The sequence below is a fragment of the Tachypleus tridentatus genome, chromosome 1, assembly GCF_004210375.1.
Source record: "Tachypleus tridentatus isolate NWPU-2018 chromosome 1, ASM421037v1, whole genome shotgun sequence".
Taxonomy (NCBI): domain Eukaryota; kingdom Metazoa; phylum Arthropoda; class Merostomata; order Xiphosura; family Limulidae; genus Tachypleus; species Tachypleus tridentatus.
Window position 1 is genome coordinate 163,430,663 of NC_134825.1, and position 25,329 is coordinate 163,455,991.

At 30.9% G+C, this 25,329-nt stretch overlaps 1 protein-coding gene across 3 annotated transcripts in view; it reads right to left on the reverse strand.

Annotated features, from left to right (window-relative positions):
* The window catches only part of LOC143229493 (vitellogenin-6-like), a 52,532-nt gene that overhangs the window by 12,085 nt on the left and 15,118 nt on the right, over positions 1-25,329 (reverse strand). For all 3 annotated transcript variants that reach the window (XM_076461886.1, XM_076461896.1, XM_076461907.1), the window contains 8 exons: positions 22,189-22,359; positions 15,914-16,111; positions 14,677-14,894; positions 13,149-13,255; positions 7,402-7,688; positions 5,614-5,734; positions 4,198-4,459; positions 1,254-1,545 (listed from right to left, as the gene is read on the reverse strand). In XM_076461886.1, coding sequence (XP_076318001.1) covers positions 1,254-1,545; positions 4,198-4,459; positions 5,614-5,734; positions 7,402-7,688; positions 13,149-13,255; positions 14,677-14,894; positions 15,914-16,111; positions 22,189-22,359 — 1,656 coding nt within the window. The remainder of the gene's footprint in view (positions 1-1,253; positions 1,546-4,197; positions 4,460-5,613; positions 5,735-7,401; positions 7,689-13,148; positions 13,256-14,676; positions 14,895-15,913; positions 16,112-22,188; positions 22,360-25,329) is intronic.

The window sequence follows — 25,329 nt, forward strand, 5'->3', positions numbered from 1 at the left end:
ACAATACAAATTAAGTGTGAAGAATAAAAATATAACAACACAAATTAATTACGAATGATAAAATATAACAACACAAATTAAGTATGAAGGATAAAATATAACAATACAAATTAAGTGTGAAGAATAAAAATATAACAACACAAATTAATTACGAATGATAAAATATAACAACACAAATTAAGTATGAAGGATAAAATATAACAATACAAATTAAGTATGAAGGACAAAATATAACAATACAAATTAAGTGTGAAGAATAAAAATATAACAATACAAATTAAGTGTGAATGATAAAATATAACAACACAAATTGAGTATGAATGATAAAATATAACAATACAAATTAAGTATGAAAGGTAAAATATAACAATACAAATTAAGTGTGAAGAATAAAAATATAACAACACAAATTAATTACGAATGATAAAATATAACAATACAAATTAAGTATGAAAGGTAAAATATAACAATACAAATTAATTATGAATGATAAAATATAACAATACAAATTAAGTATGAAAGGTAAAATATAACAATACAAATTAATTATGAATGATAAAATATAACAACACAAATTAAGTATGAATGATAAAATATAACAACACAAATTAAGTATGAAAGGTAAAATATAACAATACAAATTAAGTATGAAGAACAAAATATAACAATACAAATTAAGAATGAAAGGTAAAATATAACAATAGAAATTAAGTATGAAGGGTAAAATATGACAATACAAATTAAGAAATTGCAGAAAACGTACTTTATGATCCATATTTATCGTTGTTACGTAACTGTTAAAGATTTAACAATATTATGTCTTTTCTTTAATATTCACATCACTAATTAATTATCTTGATTTATATTTTTGTTAGAAATAACAATTAAAATCCCAGTCATCAAACCCTGGTGCAAACCTTATAGTCATCAAGCTGTGGTACAAACCTCACAGTTAGCAAACCCTAGTAGAAACCTCACAGTTAGCAAACCCTAGTACAAACCTTATAGTCATCAAGCTGTGGTACAAACCTCACAGTTAGCAAACCCTAGTACAAACCTCACAGTTAGCAAACCCTAGTACAAACCTTATAGTTAGCAAACCCTAGTACAAACCTTATAGTCATCAAGCTGTGGTACAAACCTCACAGTTAGCAAACCCTAGTACAAACCTTATAGTCATCGAGCTGTGGTACAAACCTCACAGTTAGCAAACCCTAGTACAAACCTTATAGTTGTGAAATCATCGTACTCACCTTACTCAAGTACTTTTCATTATGTACTGGAACTACAGTAGTTTCATAATCAGATGGTCGGTTATTCGAGTTGGAATTAACAACGTAGGTGACAGGTATAAACTCGTAATGAAAAACATCGTGGGGCGTTACTGGTGTGTATTTCACGTGAAACTTTCTGTTCTTGAGATCCACCGTGAAATCCATCTTAATGGGCAACGACAAATACGCCCGCTTGTTGATTCCAGCCCCAAAAGTCATGTGTGAGAATGGAGCCGCTATTCCCAGAGAGATAAACGTGTTGGAATCATATCTGTAACACAGACGTTGAAAGAATGTTGATAAACGTGTTGGAATCATATCTGTAACACAAACGTTGAAAGAATGTTGATAAACGTGTCGGAATCATATCTGTAACACAGACGTTGAAAGAATGTTGATAAACGTGTTGGAATCATATCTGTAACACAGACGTTGAAAGAATGTTGATAAACGTGTTGGAATCATACCTGTAACACAAATGTTGAAATAATGTTGATAAACGTGTTGCAATCATTTCTGTAATAACACAAACGTTAAAAAAATGTTGATAAACGTGTTGGAATCATATCTGTAACACAGACGTAGAAAGAATGTTGATAAACGTGTTGGAATCATATCTCTAACACAGAAGTTGAAAGAATGTTGATAAACGTGTTGGAATCATACCTGTAACACAGACGTTGAAAGAATGTTGATTAACGTGTTGGAATCATATCTGTAACACAGACGTTGAAAGAATGTTGATAAACGTGTTGGAATCATATCTGTAACACAGACGTTGAAAGAATGTTGATAAACGTGTTGGAATCATACCTGTAACACAGACGTTGAAAGAATGTTGATAAACGTGTTGGAATCATATCTGTAACACAGACGTTGAAAGAATGTTGATAAACGTGTTGGAATCATACCTGTAACACAAATGTTTAAATAATGTTGACAAACGTGTTGGAATCATTTCTGTAACACAGACGTTGAAAGAATGTTGATAAACGTGTTGGAGTCATATCTGTAACACAGACGTTAAAAGAATGTTGATTAACGTGTTGGAATCATATCTGTAACACAGACGTTGAAAGAATGTTGATAAACGTGTTGGAGTCATATCTGTAAAACAGATAGAAAGAATGTTGATAAACGTGTTGGAATTATATCTGTAACACAGACGTTGAAAGAATGTTGATTAACGTGTTGGAATCATATCTGTAACACAGACGTTGAAAGAATGTTGATAAACATGTTGGAATCATATTTGTAACACAGACGTTGAAAGAATGTTGATTAACGTGTTGGAATGATATCTGTAACACAGATGTTGAAAGAAAGTTGATAAACGTGTTGGAATCATATCTGTAACACACACGTTGAAGGAATGTTGATAAACGTGTTGGAATCATTTCTGTAACACAGACGTTGAAAGAATGTTGATAAACGTGTTGGAATCATATCTGTAACACAGACGTTGAAAGAATGTTGATAAACGTGTTGGAATCATATCTGTAACACAGACGTTGAAAGAATGTTGATAAACGTGTTGGAATCATATCTGTAACAGACGTTGAAAGAATGTTGATAAACGTGTTGGTATCATATCTGTAACACAGACGTTGAAAGAATGTTGATAAACGTGTTGGAATCATACCTGTAACACAGATGTTGAAAGAATGTTGATAAACGTGTTGGAATCATATCTGTAACACAGGCGTTGAAAGAATGTTGATTAACGTGTTGGAATCATATTTGTAACACAGACGTTGAAAGAATGTTGATAAACGTGTTGGAATCATATCTGTAACACAGAAGTTGAAAGAATGTTGATAAACGTGTTGGAATCATTTTTGTCACTCAGACTGAAAGATTGTAAGGTGTGAAATATCACAGAAACATTCTGTAAACTTACACGTTAATACAGGAATAGCGTCAATTAATATGCGTTGATTTCATATCTTATTTGTGTGTCGTTAAGTGTCCTCCGCCAGTACAGCGGTATGTCTACGGATTTACAACGCTAAAGTGCGGGGTTCGATTCCCCTCCGTAGGCTCAGCAGATAGCTTGAAATGGATTTGTTGTAAGAAAACACACTGTCGTTAAGCATAGTGCACCATTCGCCTGCAGCTGGTATCGAAACCCAGTTTTTAACGTGAGAAGTTTGGAGACTAACCTAATTCCATATACGCAATTTCTTTTCTATAATTCTCAATTTAAGAAATTTGCTGGAAGCGCCAATTGGATTGTGAATTGTGTACATTCTTCAGAAGTAAAAGATGCAAACATCAAAAATGGTTTTATTTCTTCTTTATTTTATTGCCTTAAAATATTTTAGAAACATTTTTATGTCGTTCATTTGGAGTCAGCTAACAGACAAAATCAACAAAAGCATAATAAAACCTAATGTACAAAAAAGGAGATATTAAATGTGCTGTAAGGAAAAAAATTAATTATTTGGTCACGATTTGATAATTCTGTTTTAGCAGAATTTGGCTAAACCCCAGTAAAGTTGGTCGAAACATCCGCTATTTATAATGAGTTTTCTTTTGATGAATTTTTGTAGAATGGACGGCAATTGCTTGTTGTGGAGACACAAGTGAAGAGGACGATATTTTGAAAGACTTTCGCCTTTCATCTTCAGATCAGGATAGACGGAAGACTTTCTGAACATCGTCCTCTACATTTGTGTCTCCGCAACAAGCAGTTGCCGTCCGTTCTACAAAGTTTCATCATGAATACTCTGCCTAAGCAATCTATCAAAGAATAGGTTTCTCTTATTGTGACTTTATCCATTACTTTATGAGATCTCCTTAGTGGGTTTTTTTTCACTACAGCCACTTACCAACTTCCAATGTAATCGTGCTATTTTGTTACAGTTGATTTAATTCATTACAAGTTGCAAAATACAGTACAGTAAAAAAAAAATGGACTTACACAAAATGTCCGTCAATGTTCAAATCTACCTCGGTAGGTGGTTTACGGTGTCGATCTTTGCTGAACAGTGACGGATTCACGATAAACTGGAAGTGATTGTTGTGATAGTGCAGAAAGCTAGGTGATTTATGTTCAAGCAACACAGGCAACCCGAATTCTGTCGGTAGGATATACAAATAGTCCATCTCCTCCACGAAACGTGTGAAACGGAAGTAGCCCACATTTCTAAGGATCTTTTCAATGTCTGGTATTTCAATGTAACCTTAATAATTAAAAAAATGTATATATCTGAAGGTTAGTTTTGTAAACCTTGAAAGGTACATAAAATTTTTATCTTTAAAATCAACACCAAACACAACACAAGTGTTTCCTCCACTTGCACCTTAGAAATCTAGTTTTTGGTTCGGTACTATTTTTTATCTTGTATCGTGGATATTAGAGTCTCTCTTGCTAGCTTGGAAAAGGCATTCACATCATAATACTGACCGTTGAAAGATATGGCTGACATAAATAGTGTTTCGACCATTACAGTTTTTGTTATGCCCAAGCCAACTCAGTGATCTTTGGATAAAGCGAGCCGCGTCATCGGTAATGGATATGGCGAACACAGTGTGGTTGGAATACTAACATTATACACGTATCTAATTTTTGAAAATCCCTACATAAAAAAAACAATGTTAAAAATATAACAGCCCTAAGGCTAATGTGTTGTGACGAGTATAATAAATTAAAAGAAAAAAATGTTCCTAAATTATTATAAAACACGCACCTTATTTGCAGCTTTTACCTTAATAACAAAGACCCAGTAAAAGAAATGAAAGACCTTTATCTGTTTGGTTTTAGAATTTATGTTTAATTTATTAAACAGTATCCGAAACATCTTGATTGGATAGAGGGAGTTGAATATTACTCTTGTAACGTAATAAGGGCTCCAGTGCGCATTCTGTGACAAGCCTGGCATGGCCTGGTGGTTAAGGCACTCGACTCGTAATCCGAGTGTTGCGGGTTTGAATCCCGTCACACCAAACATGCTCGCCTCTTCAGCCGTGGAGGCGTTATAATGTGACGGTCAATCCCACTATTCGTTGATAAAAGAGTAGCCCAAGAGGTGGTGGTGGGTGGTGCCTTCCTTCTAGCCTTACACTTATATTAGCCTTATATTAGATACGGCGAGCGCAGATAGCCCTCGTGTAGCTTTGCACGAAATTCAAACCAAAGAAACAAACAAAACAAAATAATTGCTGATATTGAATGTGTTAATCGTAAACTATCATATCATATTCACTTTAATTAGTTGCATAAAACCTTTAAACTTTTACAAGCTTGTTTTGTTTTTATGCATATTTAAATACAAGTTATTTTCAAATTTTGTAAAACAAAATCACGCGTGTTTTCAAATCAGTAAAACTATCTTACCTTGACTATACAAAGTGTCAAAAGTACTCTCGTTGAAGGTGAAAAATTTCACTTCGCTGTTGAAAAACCTAATAAAGAAGTTTCCATTCACAGGTTTTCGCTTTCGTGGCTTGATATGAACCTGCAAAAAAGAAAAAAATAGTCTTTTCTCGAAGCTTTAATAAACACAGTTTGGGTAAGAATCTTTTGTTTGTTTTCGAAAATTTAGTTTGCTTTTTGAGAAACAACTGACATGTGTTTGTTTTTTTTGGAAATGGCGTTATTTTGTGTAAATTGTGATTTGATAGAAAGTGTTTTTTTATTCTATTAATATTTTACTATATCAGAGCAGTGTAAACAATTTGGATTTGAAAAGCGTTTACACTGTACTGAAATAGTGTAGCTTTGCGCGAAATTAAAAAAAAAACAACAAACAATACCAATATCAGTTTTTAATCAATGTTTGAATCGTTTGACAGTTTCATAGAAAAAGATATCTATGCCAACACATTTTCTCAAGTCAATATCCGAGAGAATAAGCAAGTGTTGTAGAAATAAAAAAATTAAATAAGTACATTTTCTGAATGTCAATATTTGAAGTAATTAGCAAGTGTTATAGGGAAAAACATCAAACCAGTACATTTTTTTCAAGTCATTGTTTGATAGCATAAGCAGGTTCCATAGAAAGATATCGTATGAATCCTAAATACTCCATAAATACACGGACCACGAATATCTGGCGGTGGGCACAACACAGATAGCCCATTGTGTAACTTTGTGTTTAACGAAAAACATATAAACGAATATCTGATTCAAGTGGTTGAAATTAAACACAACTTGTAAAAATTATTCGAACAGTTTGTGAAATATAGGAAAATACCGTATTTTGTGAAATATATAGGAAAATACCGTATTTTGTGAAATATATAGGAAAATACCGTATTTTGTGAAATATATAGCCTATTTTACGCCTTGTAATACGCTACATCGTGAAAAACGCACTCTAATTTTGGAAATGACAATTCTAAGAAAAAAATATTTTGACACAGAAACCAACATCTTGATGTAACCTTCACGTTTTTTTCAAACTACTGAGTAAATACAGTCAAAAACATCATATTCTTCAAAGTATATCGACAATATTACTTAAACTGAATGTTTTATGTTATTGAAAATACTTGTAGCTGGTAAGTAATGAGATTACGATCTGTATGAAAGATCGTTTTAAGTAGATCCTAAGCTAACCTCTTGTCTTAACCAATCACTTTTGACTTGGAAGACACATGGGGATTTTTCAAGGCATTTTTAAAGAAAGAGGTGCGTCTTACGAGGCGTAAAACACGGTAACCCGACAGTTGTTTTATTCATTTTCATCTCACGTTTAACAACTTTTATATTTAACATTATATTTCTTGTAAGGTCTCAAAGCGTCAGGCCTGGTATGGCCAAGCGTGTTAAGGCATTCGACTCGTAATCCGAGAGTCGCGTGTTCGAATCCCAGTAGCATCAAACATGCTCGCTCTCCCAGCCGTGTGGGCGTTATAATGTGACGATCACTCCCACTATTCGTTAGTAAAAGAGTAGCCCAAGAGTTAGCGGTGGGTAGTGATAACTAGTTGCCTTACACTGCTAAATTAGGGACGTCTAGCGCAGATAGCCCCCAAGTAGCTGTGCGCGAAATTGAAAAACAAACAAAACAAAATATTATATTGCCTTTAAATTCTTGCTTTCCACTCATCTCAAGTATTTTCAGTTTGTTTATGTCAAAAGTTTAAATTCTACGTTTTTCTCTTAAGTACTGTTACTTACATTTTCATTGATTTCTTTCAGTTCTTTGTATGTGGTGCTAGTGCCACGAGTGTTTCGCGGACGCCTAAAGACGTCGAATTTAGACGGAATCCTTTGAAACAGACCTTCAGGTGCAAAAAGGCTGTCAATCAAGTTTTCTACGCCTTCAGCTCGATATCCCACGGCAAACACATCATAAGACTGTCCGCCCATATATTCATTGATCTGGAAATAAGCTGATCTAGGTATAAAATTGTCTTTGCCAGCGATATAGGCAAACTGCACAAAACCACCGTAGTCGAACTTCTCTGAAAAACATAACAAGCAAGACTCAGTTATAAATGTATTTGTGTCCAAAATCGACTCGAAGTAACTGTATGAATATTAAAATATTCCTGGAGAACACACTGACTTTATTTTTGTATACTGCAATTTTATCCATCAAATTGTATTGTTCGTGTTTATTAAAACAAATTTTAACTGTTGTTAAAAACTGCTCTAGTTTTATGTCACATGTTACAACTGTTGTATGTTTACAGGTTAACAGTTCGAATAGTTTACTGAACGGTATTTATTCCAATAAACAGTTCTAACTCAAAAAAAAGAAAGGAAGTCGGAATATTATCCCGCAATAGTGGTTCATAATAGGGATCGCACACGAACTTGTTTGTTTGTTTTGGAATTTCGCACAAAGTTACTCGAGGGCTATCTGTGCTAGCCGTCCCTAATTTAGCAGTGTAAGACCAGAGTGAAGGCAGCTAATCATCACCACCCACCGCCAACTTTTGGGCTACTCTTTTATCAACGAATAGTGGGATTGACCGTCACATTATAACGCCCCCACGGCTGGGAGGGCGAGCATGTTTGGCGCGACTCGGGCGCGAACCCGCGACCCTCAGAGTACGAAGTGCACGCCTTAACGCGCTAGGCCATGCCAGGCCTATCACGAACTTGTTCAGAATTTTAATAGAGAAGTGGGCACAATACACCTTAAAAAGCAGACTTATTCTTGAAACAACACTCTAAACCTTCCTTTTTAATAGTTAAGACCCCACAAACATTGATAATAAAGAAAATGAGTGATTTGTAGAGAAATAATAGAGTCTTTGTTCATGATATTATTGTTTCATAAGTCTACAGATAATCCGGCTGGATATTTTATTCTAAAATGTAAACAGCTATGGTATATATCAATTATCTATCTTAAAGGTTATTATTTTTCACTGAAATTTGGTCTAAGTAATTATAATTATATAATAAAACGCTGTTTTTGTACTTGATGCGTGTCAAATGCATGTTTACACGAAATCTCAGGTATAAAACCACCACCCTAGCTTAGTAAATAATTACTTTAACGGCACAAAGCTTTATTCAAAGTTATGTTTTAAACGTAATTATTTCATCTGAAGAGTCTCCTCTTCAACCAGTTAAATGTTATACGTTTTTGGTAAGGTTTTGTCTTACTCTAAGCATACATTTGGTGGGGTTTTGTCTTACTCTAAGCATACATTTGGTGGGGTTTTGTCTTACTCTAAGCATACATTTGGTAGGGTTTTGTCTTACTCTAAGCATACATTTGGTGGGGTTTTGTCTTACTCTAAACATACATTTGGTAGGGTTTTGTCTTACTCTAAGCATACATTTGGTAGGGTTTTGTCTTACTCTAAGCATACATTTGGTAGGGTTTTGTCTTACTCTAAGCATACATTTGGTGGGGTTTTGTCTTACTCTAAGCATACATTTGGTAGGGTTTTGTCTTACTCTAAGCATACATTTGGTGGGGTTTTGTCTTACTCTAAGCATACATTTGGTAGGGTTTTCTTACTCTAAGTCATTTGGTAGGGTTTTGTCTTACTCTAAGCATACATTTGGTGGGGTTTTGTCTTACTCTAAGCATTTTGTCTTACATTTGGTGGGGTTTTGTCTTACTCTAAGCATACATTTGGTGGGGTTTTGTCTTACTCTAAGCATACATTTGGTAGGGTTTTGTCTTACTCTAAGCATACATTTGGTGGGGTTTTGTCTTACTCTAAGCATACATTTGGTGGGGTTTTGTCTTACTCTAAGCATACATTTGGTGGGGTTTTGTCTTACTCTAAGCATACATTTGGTGGGGTTTTGTCTTACTCTAAGCATACATTTGGTGGGGTTTTGTCTTACTCTAAGCATACATTTGGTGGGGTTTTGTCTTACTCTAAGCATACATTTGGTAGGTTTTGTCTTACTCTAAGCATTTTGTCTTACTCTAAGCATACATTTGGTGGGTTTTGTCTTACTCTAAGCATACATTTGGAAGGATTTGTCTTACTCTAAGCATACATTTGGTGGGGTTTTGTCTTACTCTAAGCATACATTTGGTGGGGTTTTGTCTTACTCTAAGCATACATTTGGTGGGGTTTTGTCTTACTCTAAGCATACATTTGGTGGGGTTTTGTCTTACTCTAAGCATACATTTGGTGGGGTTTTGTCTTACTCTAAGCATACATTTGGTGGGGTTTTGTCTTACTCTAAGCATACATTTGGTGGGGTTTTGTCTTACTCTAAGCATACATTTGGTGGGGTTTTGTCTTACTCTAAGCATACATTTGGTGGGGTTTTGTCTTACTCTAAGCATACATTTGGTGGGGTTTTGTCTTACTCTAAGCATACATTTGGTGGGGTTTTGTCTTACTCTAAGCATACATTTGGTGGGGTTTTGTCTTACTCTAAGCATACATTTGGTGGGGTTTTGTCTTACTCTAAGCATACATTTGGTGGGGTTTTGTCTTACTCTAAGCATACATTTGGTGGGGTTTTGTCTTACTCTAAGCATACATTTGGTGGGGTTTTGTCTTACTCTAAGCATACATTTGGTGGGGTTTTGTCTTACTCTAAGCATACATTTGGTGGGGTTTTGTCTTACTCTAAGCATACATTTGGTGGGGTTTTGTCTTACTCTAAGCATACATTTGGTAGTGTTTTGTCTTACTCTAAGCACACATTTGGTAGTGTTTTGTCTTACTCTAAGCATACATTTGGTGGGGTTTTGTCTTACTCTAAGCATACATTTGGTAGGGGTTGTCTTACTCTAAGCATACATTTGGTAGGGTTTTGTCTTACTCTAAGCATACATTTGGTGGGGTTTTGTCTTACTCTAAGCATACATTTGGTGGGGTTTTGTCTTACTCTAAGCATACATTTGGTAGGGTTTTGTCTTACTCTAAGCATACATTTGGTGGGGTTTTGTCTTACTCTAAGCATACATTTGGTAGGGTTTTGTCTTACTCTAAGCATACATTTGGTGGGGTTTTGTCTTACTCTAAGCATACATTTGCCCATTGCTGAACATACAATACAAACAAAGTCAGCATACAAGGTAATTAAAAATTTAAAATCTACAGATAGGGATCGTAAGAAAAGTAAGCGTGTTTGTGTATTTTTATTTTATAGCAAAGATACAGCGGGACACATAAAAATAAATAAATAAGGCTGAAGATCTTCTACTGCTGACAGACTACTCACGATACAAATCCCTATTATAACTTCACTTTTAAATTATTGCAAGTGACTTATACTGTAATACAGTGCTCGTCTTTTGATACATTACATTGTGACACTGATGAAAGCTGATCATTAAGTCTGTAATAATAAAACTTTGCCTTCATTTGAAAACAACATTTTGGTTGTTGTAGTTGCATACCAGTGCACGTGTTCATTACCTTGTTGTACATTTTTTATTTATTTTGAAAACTGTTGAAAACATGCAACATTCAACTTAAAACGTATACATGTATGTAGCTTAAAATTTATTCTCCATAAACTGATATAAAAACATAAGAAACAACATTAATAAAACGTTTAACCTAAGAAGGTGGAATAGGGTTTGTCAATAAAGTACAGAAAAAATTGAACCAAAATGGAAGTATTATATCTTCAAGCCTACGACTAGGAACTCAAAAAGAAATTATAACAAAAACCTAAGCTGGAAATAGTGTCTACATTGTTTACTCAAGCTACATATTTTTATTTTGGCTACATTAAAATTACTAACACTGTATGCATGGAGTTAAAATATAAATTTGTTGATGGTCCCTGTTCTTTCTTTTTAAATTTAGAAAATTTACTCATATTTTAGCAAAATATTCTCTTTTCAATCATTTAGAATTGAACTATGATAAGGAATTGAATTTTTATGTCTTCAATAAGTACGAATGGAAATTAAATAATGTTTTATATTGAAAAAGTACTAATGACTTTAGTTTTCTTTTATTTCGAACACATGGGCACTGATCAACATCGGTTATACTCTGTGTATCAAAATATCTGTTTGTTTTTTAATTTTGCGCAAACCTACACGAGGGCTTTCAGCACTAGCTGTCCTTAAATTAGCAGTGTTGACTAGATGAGAGGCAACCAGTCGTCATTATTCACAGCCAGCTCTTGGGCTACTCTTTTGTCAACGAATAGTGGTATTGTCCGTAACATTATAACGCCCCCACGGCTGAGAGAGCGAACATGTTTGGTGTGACGGGGATTCGAATCTCCGACCCTCGGATTCAAAATAACGAACCATAAGAGCGTTCCACTGCTGTGTAACATATTTTATTATCAGATTTTAACTTATTTTGTTATATCTTAAATTAATTATTTTTTTTACATATCATAGCTCGTAAAAGATTATTTTTTTCTGTTGTTAGTACAGAAACTTATGATAAACACAAGTCTTCTGAGTTTCGATCCTAGTGGCTCAGCATTATTCCTGCTAACTCATAACGCAAGAAATCTGGTTTTAATAGCCGTGAAGAGCTCATTGTGCAGTTTTGTACTTAAATGTAATGAAAGAAACAAACACAGAATAAATGTAACTTGGTTAACCCTATCCACCCGAGTATTTTTTTATGCGCATGTCACAAAGTTTTAGTGTCTTACATTCAAAATGTAATTAAACTACCTTTTGTTTATGTTATAGTGATTAGAATAGCATAAAATCTTAGCTAATAATCCGTATTATTATATGAGAAATTTAGCGATTGGCTCAGATGAATTTGTAACGACTGTTGTCGCAGGGTTAGAAAGCCAGAAAAAAATTGAAACGTAAGAAAATTAATCAACATGTTTACATTCCGTTTACTGCCGGTGGAGTCCACGTGTTGCATTATATTCAGTACTTTCTATATTTTTAAAAACAGTTAGCGTTAAGAAATGTGTGTGAGTGTTTTCTTACAGCAAAGCCACAGCGGGCTATCTGCTGAGTACACCGATGGGAATCGAACCCCTGATTTTAGCGTTGTAATTCCGTATACTTATCCATGTACCAGCGGAGGGCATAAAGAAGTGACAGAACATTGCACAAAATAACCCATCAGCAATTAGTGAAATTTATTGTAATATTAATGGTATTTACAGTTAGTTACATTACTTGTATGACCCACATATCATTGAAGACCCAGGAACCAACAACAGTGTAGACAGACAATTAATTTGATGCATGTTTAGGTTAGGAAAACAGTTCTCTAAGACTATATGAGTATTTCTAATGTGTACTGTGCAAGCACGTTTTACTTCATGTTATTCTATACTTCCACAGTCACCTTCAAACCTAGTATTCATTTTATATCCCACATCACAGCTTCTACCCTGGAACCCTTTCAATTAGTGCAGCGGTTTTTATTTGTTATTTTATTAGGACAAACTAATATATATATATAAACTGTCGTTATTTTGAAGCAATTATGTAAAATGAAATTTGTATGAAGAAATTGAAATTCAAACTCATTTTCGAAACTTACTTTCATAGTTGCTGTTGATAAAGTTATGTGAGAAGGTATAGTCGAACTCAGGATGATAATGGTGGTACTCTTCTAGGATTCTCAGACAATGCTTCACGTCGTTAGATCTACGAACATTGAACAAGGTTTTGATTTAATTCTTTTGAGTTGCAATTCAATACAAACGAAACTAAAAACTTTGAAACAGTTATAGACACGATAAAGAGTTGAATTTGTATATATGTTTTATAACCACAAGCTTCAATTTTCAGTTTTAATATACAAACAACGGTTTTAGTTTTAATAAACAAACAATGGTTTTAGTTTTAATAAACAAACAATAGTTTCAGTTTTGATAAACAAACAATAGTTTTAGTTTTCATAAACAAACAATAGTTTTCGTTTTCATAAACAAACAATAGTTTTAGTTTTCATAAACAAACAATAGTTTTAGTTTTCATAAACAAACAATAGTTTTAATTTTGATAAACAAACAATAGTTTTAATTTTAATAAACAAACAATAGTTTCAATTTTAATAAACAAACAATAGTTTTAGTTTTGGTAAACAAACAATAGTTTTAGTTTTGGTAAACAAACAATAGTTTTAGTTTTGATAAACAAACAATAGTTTTAGTTTTAATAAACAAACAATAGTTTTAGATTTAATAAACAAACAATAGTTTTAGTTTTGATAAACAAACAATAGTTTTAGATTTAATAAACAAACAATAGTTTTAGTTTTGATAAACAAACAATAGTTTTAGTTTTGATAAACAAACAATAGTTTTAGTTTTCATAAACAAACAATAGTTTTAGATTTAATAAACAAACAATAGTTTTAGTTTTGATAAACAAACAATAGTTTTAGTTTTTTTCTGTTTGGGCACTGTTGGGATTACATGGACATTGATTAACATAATTTGTGCTCCACGTACAAGTAAGAACACACGACGACTGGCTGGAATCACCCAGCAGTGATTAGTGGGAATTATTGCAATGTTAACTGTATTTCCGTTTACATTTCTTGCACGACTCGTACATTATTATAGACCTAGTAATTAGCAATGTTGTGGGCCCAAAAGCAATTTTTTTTTTGATAATCAGTTTAGATTTATAATTTACTGTATGATAATTGGAGAATTTAAAGAGATAAGCCTTAGTTTAACTGAACTTAAACAACGTCACATGATTGTTGATTGATAAAACTTTAGTTTCCTATCTGTGTGTTGCAGCAAGTTGCTATGATTGTCACAAAAATTTACACAAATAAAAGAGAGAGCGAGAGAGACAAAGAAATTCATGTGGCGACAGGGGCGCAGAATAAATCAAGGTAAGTGGACAAGGGTGTCGTCAGTGAAAACATTTGGAAACAACTGGTTTAGGTCAATTATGTCTTAATTTCAAAAGTGGTATAAAAACAGTTTTATTTCTAACTTTCTATTCTAATCTGTGAGAGAGTTAATATGTGAGAATGCTTACAAATACATTATAACAGACGTATGCACTCAAACAACAGGACTACATGCAGAAATATGTGTTAAACTCACATTTGTTTATGACAAGGGTGGGTAGAGTTAGCCAGATGATAGAAAGTGCTGTAAACGAAAGACGCCACCTGCTGGCTGGGTTCCACGGACAGATGTTTCGCTGTGGTCTCCAGTTGATACAGTGGAGGATTACTTGATAGGAATACACTAAAGGCTGCAATCCGAAGCTCATATTCCTCGTTGGTGTTGAAATAAAGAGGCAGAACCATCGACATAACCTGTGTTGTGTATGATAACCTTATATATCAAATACTCGGATTCACAGAACAAATAATATACATTGTGTTAAAAATAAAAATCTAGACACCAATGTTTTAGGTAAGCAGTAAATGTGTTTGTATACGGTTAAAACGCGCTTTACGTGTTTCAGTGGATAACATAGTCCACCATCTTCGTGAGACAAAAAAGGACACGTGAAGTCTGTTTGCTTACTAGAATAAATGTATACGTACAGGTAGGTGGCGCCATCTTAAAAAGGAAAAATTCGCTTGCGAGGCACGCGTATCTAAGTCTCTATTCAAACTCAATGTTTTGTTTCTAGCAATTTCTAACGGCTCCCTCATATTTAATTTATTTTAAACAATCGTCTCCCCAATACAAGTTAACATCAAATTTTATATAATGCAATGTTTATCTTAAACTCAGTTTCACCTCTCAATTCAATATTTATAGTTTACTACGATATTTGTTATCTGTAGTATTTGATTTATACCCATCGCTATATGTTTTAAATAATTCAATTCTGATATCACTTCTTCCTTATATGAACAAACGCAACAGCCTTACGTACAAAAAATGAAAAGAAAGACACTTTGTTTGATAATAGGGGAACCGTTTCGTAGGCCTGATAGTAAAATTAAATAAAATCTTTTAGTTTTATACAAATAAATTTACTGTGCACGTGAAACGTCAGAGTCGTGAGTTTTACTTCTACTACTAGTTTTTACAAGTGCTGTCTGTCTCACATATTGACATATTTATGCAGCATTAATGATATACAAATATTATAAAAGTTCTCGCTTGATTTATGTTAATTAAGCACGTTAATATTAACTTATAATCCTCATTGTATGTATAAACAAACTAATCCCGTCCAAAACATTTCTTAATAAACAGCTGTATCTGTACAACTACAAAAGCGTTATATTCTAAATACATCTTAAACAAAGCAAATGAAACTTTGTTGAGATAATTATTTTGGTTTATTTTAATGAATTGTCAAACCAAAAATGTTTACCTCTTCTGAATACGCGTGCACGAGCCGAAGAAGCGCCCACACTGAAGCTACACGGATCTGTAAAGGATACTCACGTTCACCTAATATATACGGTTTGAGATACGAGATTGCATCTTTAATTCCAAAATTTCCAGCGACTTTTATATAAGTCAGACGGTAATGTTCGTCTTGAGTCTCTTTGTAGTCGCGGACTATGGACTGCAATAGAGAAAGAAAAAGATTTTCAGAAATCTGAAACCTTACTTTAAAAACGTCTCTTTCGTCTTGCAGTTTAGAATTATCTCAAATTTAATGCTCTATTGTTTTGTAGACTTTTTTTTCTATTTTGGTATTCATATTCAGCTAAAATATAGTATATTTTAATGAAAAGCGTCTTTTAAAACTATATATGAAATAAGTAACATCAGTTATACAGTTGTTAGAGTAATTGTTTTTGAATTTCGCGCAAAGCTACACGAGAGCTATTTACGCTAGCAATATATAATTTAGCAGTGTAAGACCACTAATTCTTCGGCTACTCTTTTACCAATAATAGTGGGATTGACCGTCACATTATAATATTAAAGGGCGAACATGTTTGGTGTGATGGAGATTCGAACCCGCGGATTACGAGTCGAGTGCCATATCCACCTAGCCATGATGGGCCTGTTAGGGTAAATATAATATCTCGTTTCTATAAAATAAGTAACAACAGTTACACAGATGTTAGAGGAATTATAATATCTCGTTTCTATAAAATAAGTAACAACAGTTACACAGATGTTAGAGTAATTATAATATCTCGTTTCTATAAAATAAGTAACAACAGTTACACAGATGTTAGAGTAATTATAAGATCTCGTTTCTATAAAATAAGTAATATCAGTTATATAGATGTTAGAGTAATTATAATATCTCGTTTCCATAAAATAAGTAACAACAGTTACACAGATGTTAGAGTAATGATAAGATCTCGTTTCTATAAAATAAGTAACAACAGTTATATAGATGTTAGAGTTATTATAATATCTCGTTTCTATAAAATAAGTAACATCAGTTATATAGATGTTAGAGTAATTTAATATCTCGTTTCTATAAAATAAGTAACATCAGTTATATAGATGTTAGAGTAATTTAATATCTCGTTTCTATAAAATAAGTAACATCAGTTACACAGATGTTAGAGTTATTATAATATCTCGTTTCTATAAAATAAGTAACATCAGTTATATAGATGTTAGAGTAATTTAATATCTCGTTTCTATAAAATAAGTAACATCAGTTGTATAGATGTTAGAGTAATTTAATATCTCGTTTCTATAAAATAAGTAACATCAGTTATATAGATGTTAGAGTAATTTAATATCTCGTTTCTATAAAATAAGTAACATCAGTTACACAGATGTTAGAGTAATTATAAGATCTCGTTTCTATTAAATAAGTAACATCAGTTACACAGATGTTAGAGTTATTATAATATCTCGTTTCTATAAAATAAGTAACATCAGTTACACAGATGTTAAAGTAATTATAAGATTTCGTTTCTATAAAATAAGTAACAACAGTTACACAGATGTTAGAGTAATGATAAGATCTCGTTTCTATAAAATAAGTAACATCAGTTACACAGATGTTAGAGTAATTATAATATCTCGTTTCTATAAAATAAGTAACAACAGTTACACAGATGTTAGAGTAATGATAAGATCTCGTTTCTATAAAATAAGTAACAACAGTTACACAGATGTAAAGTTATTATAATATCTCGTTTCTATAAAATAAGTAATATCAGTTATACAGATGTTAGAGTAATTATAAGATCTCGTTTCTATAAAATAAGTAATATCAGTTATATAGATGTTAGAGTAATTATAAGATCTCGTTTCTATAAAATAAGTAACATCAGTTACACAGATGTTAGAGTTATTATAATATCTCGTTTCTATAAAATAAGTAATATCAGTTATATAGATGTTAGAGTAATTATAAGATCTCGTTTCTATAAAATAAGTAACATCAGTTACACAGATGTTAGAGTTATTATAATATCTCGTTTCTATAAAATAAGTAATATCAGTTATGTAGATGTTAGAGTAATTATAAGATCTCGTTTCTATTAAATAAGTAACATCAGTTACACAGATGTTAGAGTTATTATAATATCTCGTTTCTATAAAATAAGTAACATCAGTTATATAGATGTTAGAGTAATTATAAGATCTCGTTTCTATAAAATAAGTAACATCAGTTATATAGATGTTAGAGTAATTTAATATCTCGTTTCTATAAAATAAGTAACATCAGTTACACAGATGTTAGAGTAATTATAAGATCTCGTTTCTATAAAATAAGTAATATCAGTTACACAGATGTTAGAGTAATTATATCTCGTTTCTATAAAATAAGTAACAACAGTTTCACAGATGTTAGAGTTATTATAATATCTCGTTTCTATAAAATAAGTAACATCAGTTATATAGATGTTAGAGTTATTATAATATCTCGTTTCTATAAAATAAGTAACATCAGTTATATAGATGTTAGAGTAATTTAATATCTAGTTTCTATAAAATAAGTAACATCAGTTATATAGATGTTAGAGTTATTATAATATCTCGTTTCTATAAAATAAGTAACATCAGTTATATAGATGTTAGAGTAATTATAAGATCTCGTTTCTATTAAATAAGTAACATCAGTTACACAGATGTTAGAGTTATTATAATATCTCGTTTCTATAAAATAAGTAACATCAGTTACACAGATGTTAAAGTAATTATAAGATTTCGTTTCTATAAAATAAGTAACAACAGTTACACAGATGTTAGAGTAATGATAAGATCTCGTTTCTATAAAATAAGTAACAACAGTTACACAGATGTTAGAGTAATGATAAGATCTCGTTTCTATAAAATAAGTAACATCAGTTACACAGATGTTAGAGTAATGATAAGATCTCGTTTCTATAAAATAAGTAATATCAGTTACACAGATGTTAGAGTAATTATAATATCTCGTTTCTATAAAATAAGTAACAACAGTTACACAGATGTTAGAGTTATTATAATATCTCGTTTCTATAAAATAAGTAACATCAGTTATATAGATGTTAGAGTAATTATAATATCTCGTTTCTATAAATAAGTAACATCAGTTACACAGATGTTAGAGTTATTATAATATCTCGTTTCTATAAAATAAGTAACATCAGTTATATAGATGTTAGAGTAATTATAAGATCTCGTTTCTATAAAATAAGTAACATCAGTTATATAGATGTTAGAGTAATTTAATATCTCGTTTCTATAAAATAAGTAACATCAGTTACACAGATGTTAGAGTAATTTAATATCTCGTTTCTATAAAATAAGTAACATCAGTTACACAGATGTTAGAGTAATTATAATATCTCGTTTCTATAAAATAAGTAACATCAGTTACACAGATGTTAGAGTAATGATAAGATCTCGTTTCTATAAAATAAGTAACATCAGTTACACAGATGTTAGAGTTAGTATAATATCTCGTTTCCATAAAATAAGTAACAACAGTTACACAGATGTTAGAGTAATTATAAGATCTCGTTTCCATAAAATAAGTAACAACAGTTACACAGATGTTAGAGTAATGATAAGATCTCGTTTCTATAAAATAAGTAACATCAGTTACACAGATGTTAGAGTAATGATAAGATCTCGTTTCTATAAAATAATATCTCGTTTCTATAAAATAAGTAACAACAGTTACACAGATGTTAGAGTTATTATAATATCTCGTTTCTATAAAATAAGTAACATCAGTTATATAGATGTTAGAGTTATTATAATATCTCGTTTCTATAAAATAAGTAACATCAGTTATATAGATGTTAGAGTAATTTAATATCTCGTTTCTATAAAATAAGTAACATCAGTTACACAGATGTTAGAGTAATTATAAGATCTCGTTGCTATTAAATAAGTAACATCAGTTACACAGATGTTAGAGTTATTATAATATCTCGTTTCTATAAAATAAGTAACATCAGTTACACAGATGTTAAAGTAATTATAAGATTTCGTTTCTATAAAATAAGTAACAACAGTTACACAGATGTTAGAGTAATGATAAGATCTCGTTTCCATAAAATAAGTAACAACAGTTACACAGATGTTAGAGTAATGATAAGATCTCGTTTCTATAAAATAAGTAACATCAGTTACACAGATGTTAGAGTAATGATAAGATCTCGTTTCTATAAAATAAGTAACATCAGTTACACAGATGTTAGAGTAATTATAATATCTCGTTTCTATAAAATAAGTAACAACAGTTTCACAGATGTTAGAGTTATTATAATATCTCGTTTCTATAAAATAAGTAACATCAGTTATATAGATGTTAGAGTTATTATAATATCTCGTTTCTATAAAATAAGTAACATCAGTTATATAGATGTTAGAGTAATTTAATATCTAGTTTCTATAAAATAAGTAACATCAGTTATATAGATGTTAGAGTAATTTAATATCTCGTTTCTATAAAATAAGTAACATCAGTTACACAGATGTTAGAGTAATTATAAGATCTCGTTTCTATTAAATAAGTAACATCAGTTACACAGATGTTAGAGTTATTATAACATCTCGTTTCTATAAAATAAGTAACATCAGTTACACAGATGTTAAAGTAATTATAAGATTTCGTTTCTATAAAATAAGTAACAACAGTTACACAGATGTTAGAGTAATGATAAGATCTCGTTTCTATAAAATAAGTAACAAAAGTTACACAGATGTAGAGTTATTATATTATCTCGTTTCTATAAAATAAGTAATATCAGTTATACAGATGTTAGAGTAATTATAATATCTCGTTTCTATTAAATAAGTAACATCAGTTACACAGATGTTAGAGTTATTATAATATCTCGTTTCTATAAAATAAGTAACATCAGTTATATAGATGTTAGAGTAATTATAAGATCTCGTTTCTATTAAATAAGTAACATCAGTTACACAGATGTTAGAGTTATTATAATATCTCGTTTCTATAAAATAAGTAACATCAGTTACACAGATGTTAGAGTAATGATAAGATCTCGTTTCTATAAAATAAGTAACATCAGTTACACAGATGTTAGAGTAATTATAATATCTCGTTTCTATAAAATAAGTAACAACAGTTTCACAGATGTTAGAGTTATTATAATATCTCGTTTCTATAAAATAAGTAACATAAGTTATATAGATGTTAGAGTTATTATAATATCTCGTTTCTATAAAATAAGTAACATCAGTTATATAGATGTTAGAGTAATTTAATATCTAGTTTCTATAAAATAAGTAACATCAGTTATATAGATGTTAGAGTAATTTAATATCTCGTTTCTATAAAATAAGTAACATCAGTTACACAGATGTTAGAGTAATTATAAGATCTCGTTTCTATTAAATAAGTAACATCAGTTACACAGATGTTAGAGTTATTATAATATCTCGTTTCTATAAAATAAGTAACATCAGTTACACAGATGTTAAAGTAATTATAAGATTTCGTTTCTATAAAATAAGTAACAACAGTTATACAGATGTTAGAGTAATGATAAGATCTCGTTTCTATTAAATAAGTAACATCAGTTACACAGATGTTAGAGTTATTATAATATCTCGTTTCTATAAAATAAGTAACATCAGTTATATAGATGTTAGAGTAATTATAAGATCTAGTTTCTATTAAATAAGTAACATCAGTTACACAGATGTTAGAGTTATTATATTATCTCGTTTCTATAAAATAAGTAATATCAGTTATACAGATGTTAGAGTAATTATAAGATCTCGTTTCTATTAAATAAGTAACATCAGTTACACAGATGTTAGAGTTATTATAATATCTCGTTTCTATAAAATAAGTAACATCAGTTATATAGATGTTAGAGTAATTATAAGATCTAGTTTCTATAAAATAAGTAATATCAGTTATATAGATGTTAGAGTAATTATAATATCTCGTTTCTATAAAATAAGTAGCATCAGGAAGAAAACAGCATTTTAGTATAGTATAAAAAATGAACTATTACATTTCTATTGCAACACCAACAAAACAGTTGTAAGTAGCCTCTCTCCAACAGAGAGAGATTACTGGAAAATACTGCTATGTTAAAACCTAAGAAAAGAACAAAACTGATAAGATAAAATTATTATTATTATTTATTATTTCACATTGTTTATTTGTTCTGGCTAGTCTTTTCATACATAACTCATTACTGAAATTTAATAGCAATTGGAAATATGGAATGAAACATTTAATATTACCTTGAAGAATTTGGATGCAGTCTGGGGCGTGCAGTGGACTGGATCAGTTGTGTGGTAAATTTTAGCGTGATAGGAGTGAACACAAATTTCGTAAACTAAAGAACTTAAAGCCAGGTAACACATACTATTTAATTCGTGGTTTTGTCGTACATTCTGGTTTTCGCAAAGTTTCTGTAAAGCAACAATAAAAATCGAAAAAAAATAATTTCGATTATTTATTAAAATATATAAAAGATTAATAAATTACACTACACTATCGAACAGAAGGAGTTAATTGGGATAACTTTCGAAATAAAATAACATAATGTAAGTCCTGGAATATATATATCACAATAATAGTAAATAAAAATGAACCTGTAATTTTTTATAACGGGAAACAGACTTGAAATAAAAATGTATACCAGAACGGCTGGTATGGGTATTAACACTTTTACTGATGAGCAGAGAACAACGTTTCGACCTTTCTAGGCTATTTTCAGGTTAACAAAGAGAGTTGTTAACCTGAAGATGATCTAGGAAGGTCGAAACGTTGTTCTCTGTCAGTAAAACAGTTAATACCCATACCAGCCGTTCTGAGAAAAAAGAATAAACCTGACTCTTACATTGAGAATATAAAGTAAATCACTTCGTTAAGCAAAGCACACTAAATGTTAGCGTGCCGAACTATGAATCCTGATTTCTGTGTTTCACGCCCACTTACAACTGACAAAAACAACTACAACCGGAATCCACACGCTAAGGCCCTGCGTGCACTGTAAGAGTAATTGTCAAATTAAAGTATTTGATAAACCAGGTAAGAGTTGGTGGTGAATCACATTGCCCACTACTTAACACTGAGAAACAGCGATGTATCAAACCTCAAACACAATTTGAAATCACTATATATATATTAAGCCTCCATCACGATATTGAAATCACTATATATGTATTAAACCTCAAACACGATATTGAAATTACTATACATATATTAAGTTTCCAACATGATATTGAAAGTACTATATGCATATATACTAAACCTCTAACACAATATTGAAATCACCATATATATATTAAGCCTCCAACACTATACTGAAATCACTATATATATATATTAAGCCTCCAACACGATATTGAAAGTACTATATATATATTAAGCCTCCAACACTATATTGAAAGTACTGTATATATACTAAACCTCAAACACAATATTGAAAGTACTATATATATATTAAACCTCAAACACAATACTGAAATCACTATATATATATATTAAGCCTTCAACACAATATTCAAAGTACTATATATATTAAGGCTCCATTACGATATTGAAAGTACTATATATATATATATAAAACCTCCAACACAATATTCAAAGTACTATATATATATAAAACCTCCAACACAATATTCAAAGTACTATATATATAAAACCTCCAACACAATATTTAATGTACTATATATATAAAACCTCCAACACAATATTCAAAGTACTATATATATATAAAACCTCCAACACAATATTCAAAGTACTATATATATAAAACCTCCAACACAATATTCAAAGTACTATATATATAAAACCTCCAACACAATATTCAAAGTACTATATATATAAAACCTCCAACACAATATTCAAAGTACTATATATATAAAACCTCCAACACAATATTCAAAGTACTATATATATAAAACCTCCAACACAATATTCAAAGTACTATATATATAAAACCTCCAACACAATATTCAAAGTACTATATATATAAAACCTCCAACACAATATTCAAAGTACTATATATATAAACAATATTCCTCCAACACAATATTCAAAGTACTATATATATATAAAACCTCCAACACAATATTCAAAGTACTATATATATAAAAACCTCCAACACAATATTCAAAGTACTATATATATAAAACCTCCAACACAATATTCAAAGTACTATACATATAAAACCTCCAACACAATATTCAAAGTACTATATATATAAAACCTCCAACACAATATTCAAAGTACTATATATATAAAACCTCCAACACAATATTCAAAGTACTATATATATAAAACCTCCAACACAATATTCAAAGTACTATATATATAAAACCTCCAACACAATATTCAAAGTACTATATATATATAAAACCTCCAACACAATATTCAAAGTACTATATATATAAAACCTCCAACACAATATTCAAAGTACTATATATATATAAAACCTCCAACACAATATTCAAAGTACTATATATATAAAACCTCCAACACAATATTCAAAGTACTATATATATATAAAACCTCCAACACAATATTCAAAGTACTATATATATAAAACCTCCAACACAATATTCAAAGTACTATATATATATAAAACCTCCAACACAATATTCAAAGTACTATATATATAAAACCTCCAACACAATATTCAAAGTACTATATATATAAAACCTCCAACACAATATTCAAAGTACTATATATATAAAACCTCCAACACAATATTCAAAGTACTACATATATAAAACCTCCAACACAATATTCAAAGTACTATATATATAAAACCTCCAACACAATATTCAAAGTACTATATATATAAAACCTCCAACACAATATTCAAAGTACTGTATATATAAAACCTCCAACACAATATTCAAAGTACTATATATATAAAACCTCCAACACAATATTCAAAGTACTATATATATAAAACCTCCAACACAATATTCAAAGTACTATATATATAAAACATGATGAAATGAACATCGTTATTACCATCTTAGAGACAGTTGATTTTTAAACTACTATTTTTTGTTTATTTATAAGTTAAATTTCGATTGTATCTAATAATTAGCTTTTGGATATTGGTTCTATGATATTGTATCACATATTCAACACATCAGTTATACCCCCACCCTAGAGTTCGGAATTGGTGGGTTTGTTTCTGAACAAAGCCAAACAATGAATTTCCTGGACAGGAGTATATTTTCTCTTCTGTATGATATCATCCATATTTTACAGCTTAACTTAAATGATTTATTGGAATTAATTGCAAATCTACAACGTGGACTATCTGTGTTCTGTCTACTATAGAGATCGAAACCCAATTACTAGGGGTGTGAGCCCGCAGACATACCACTATGCCACTGGGAAACAATTTGAATTCT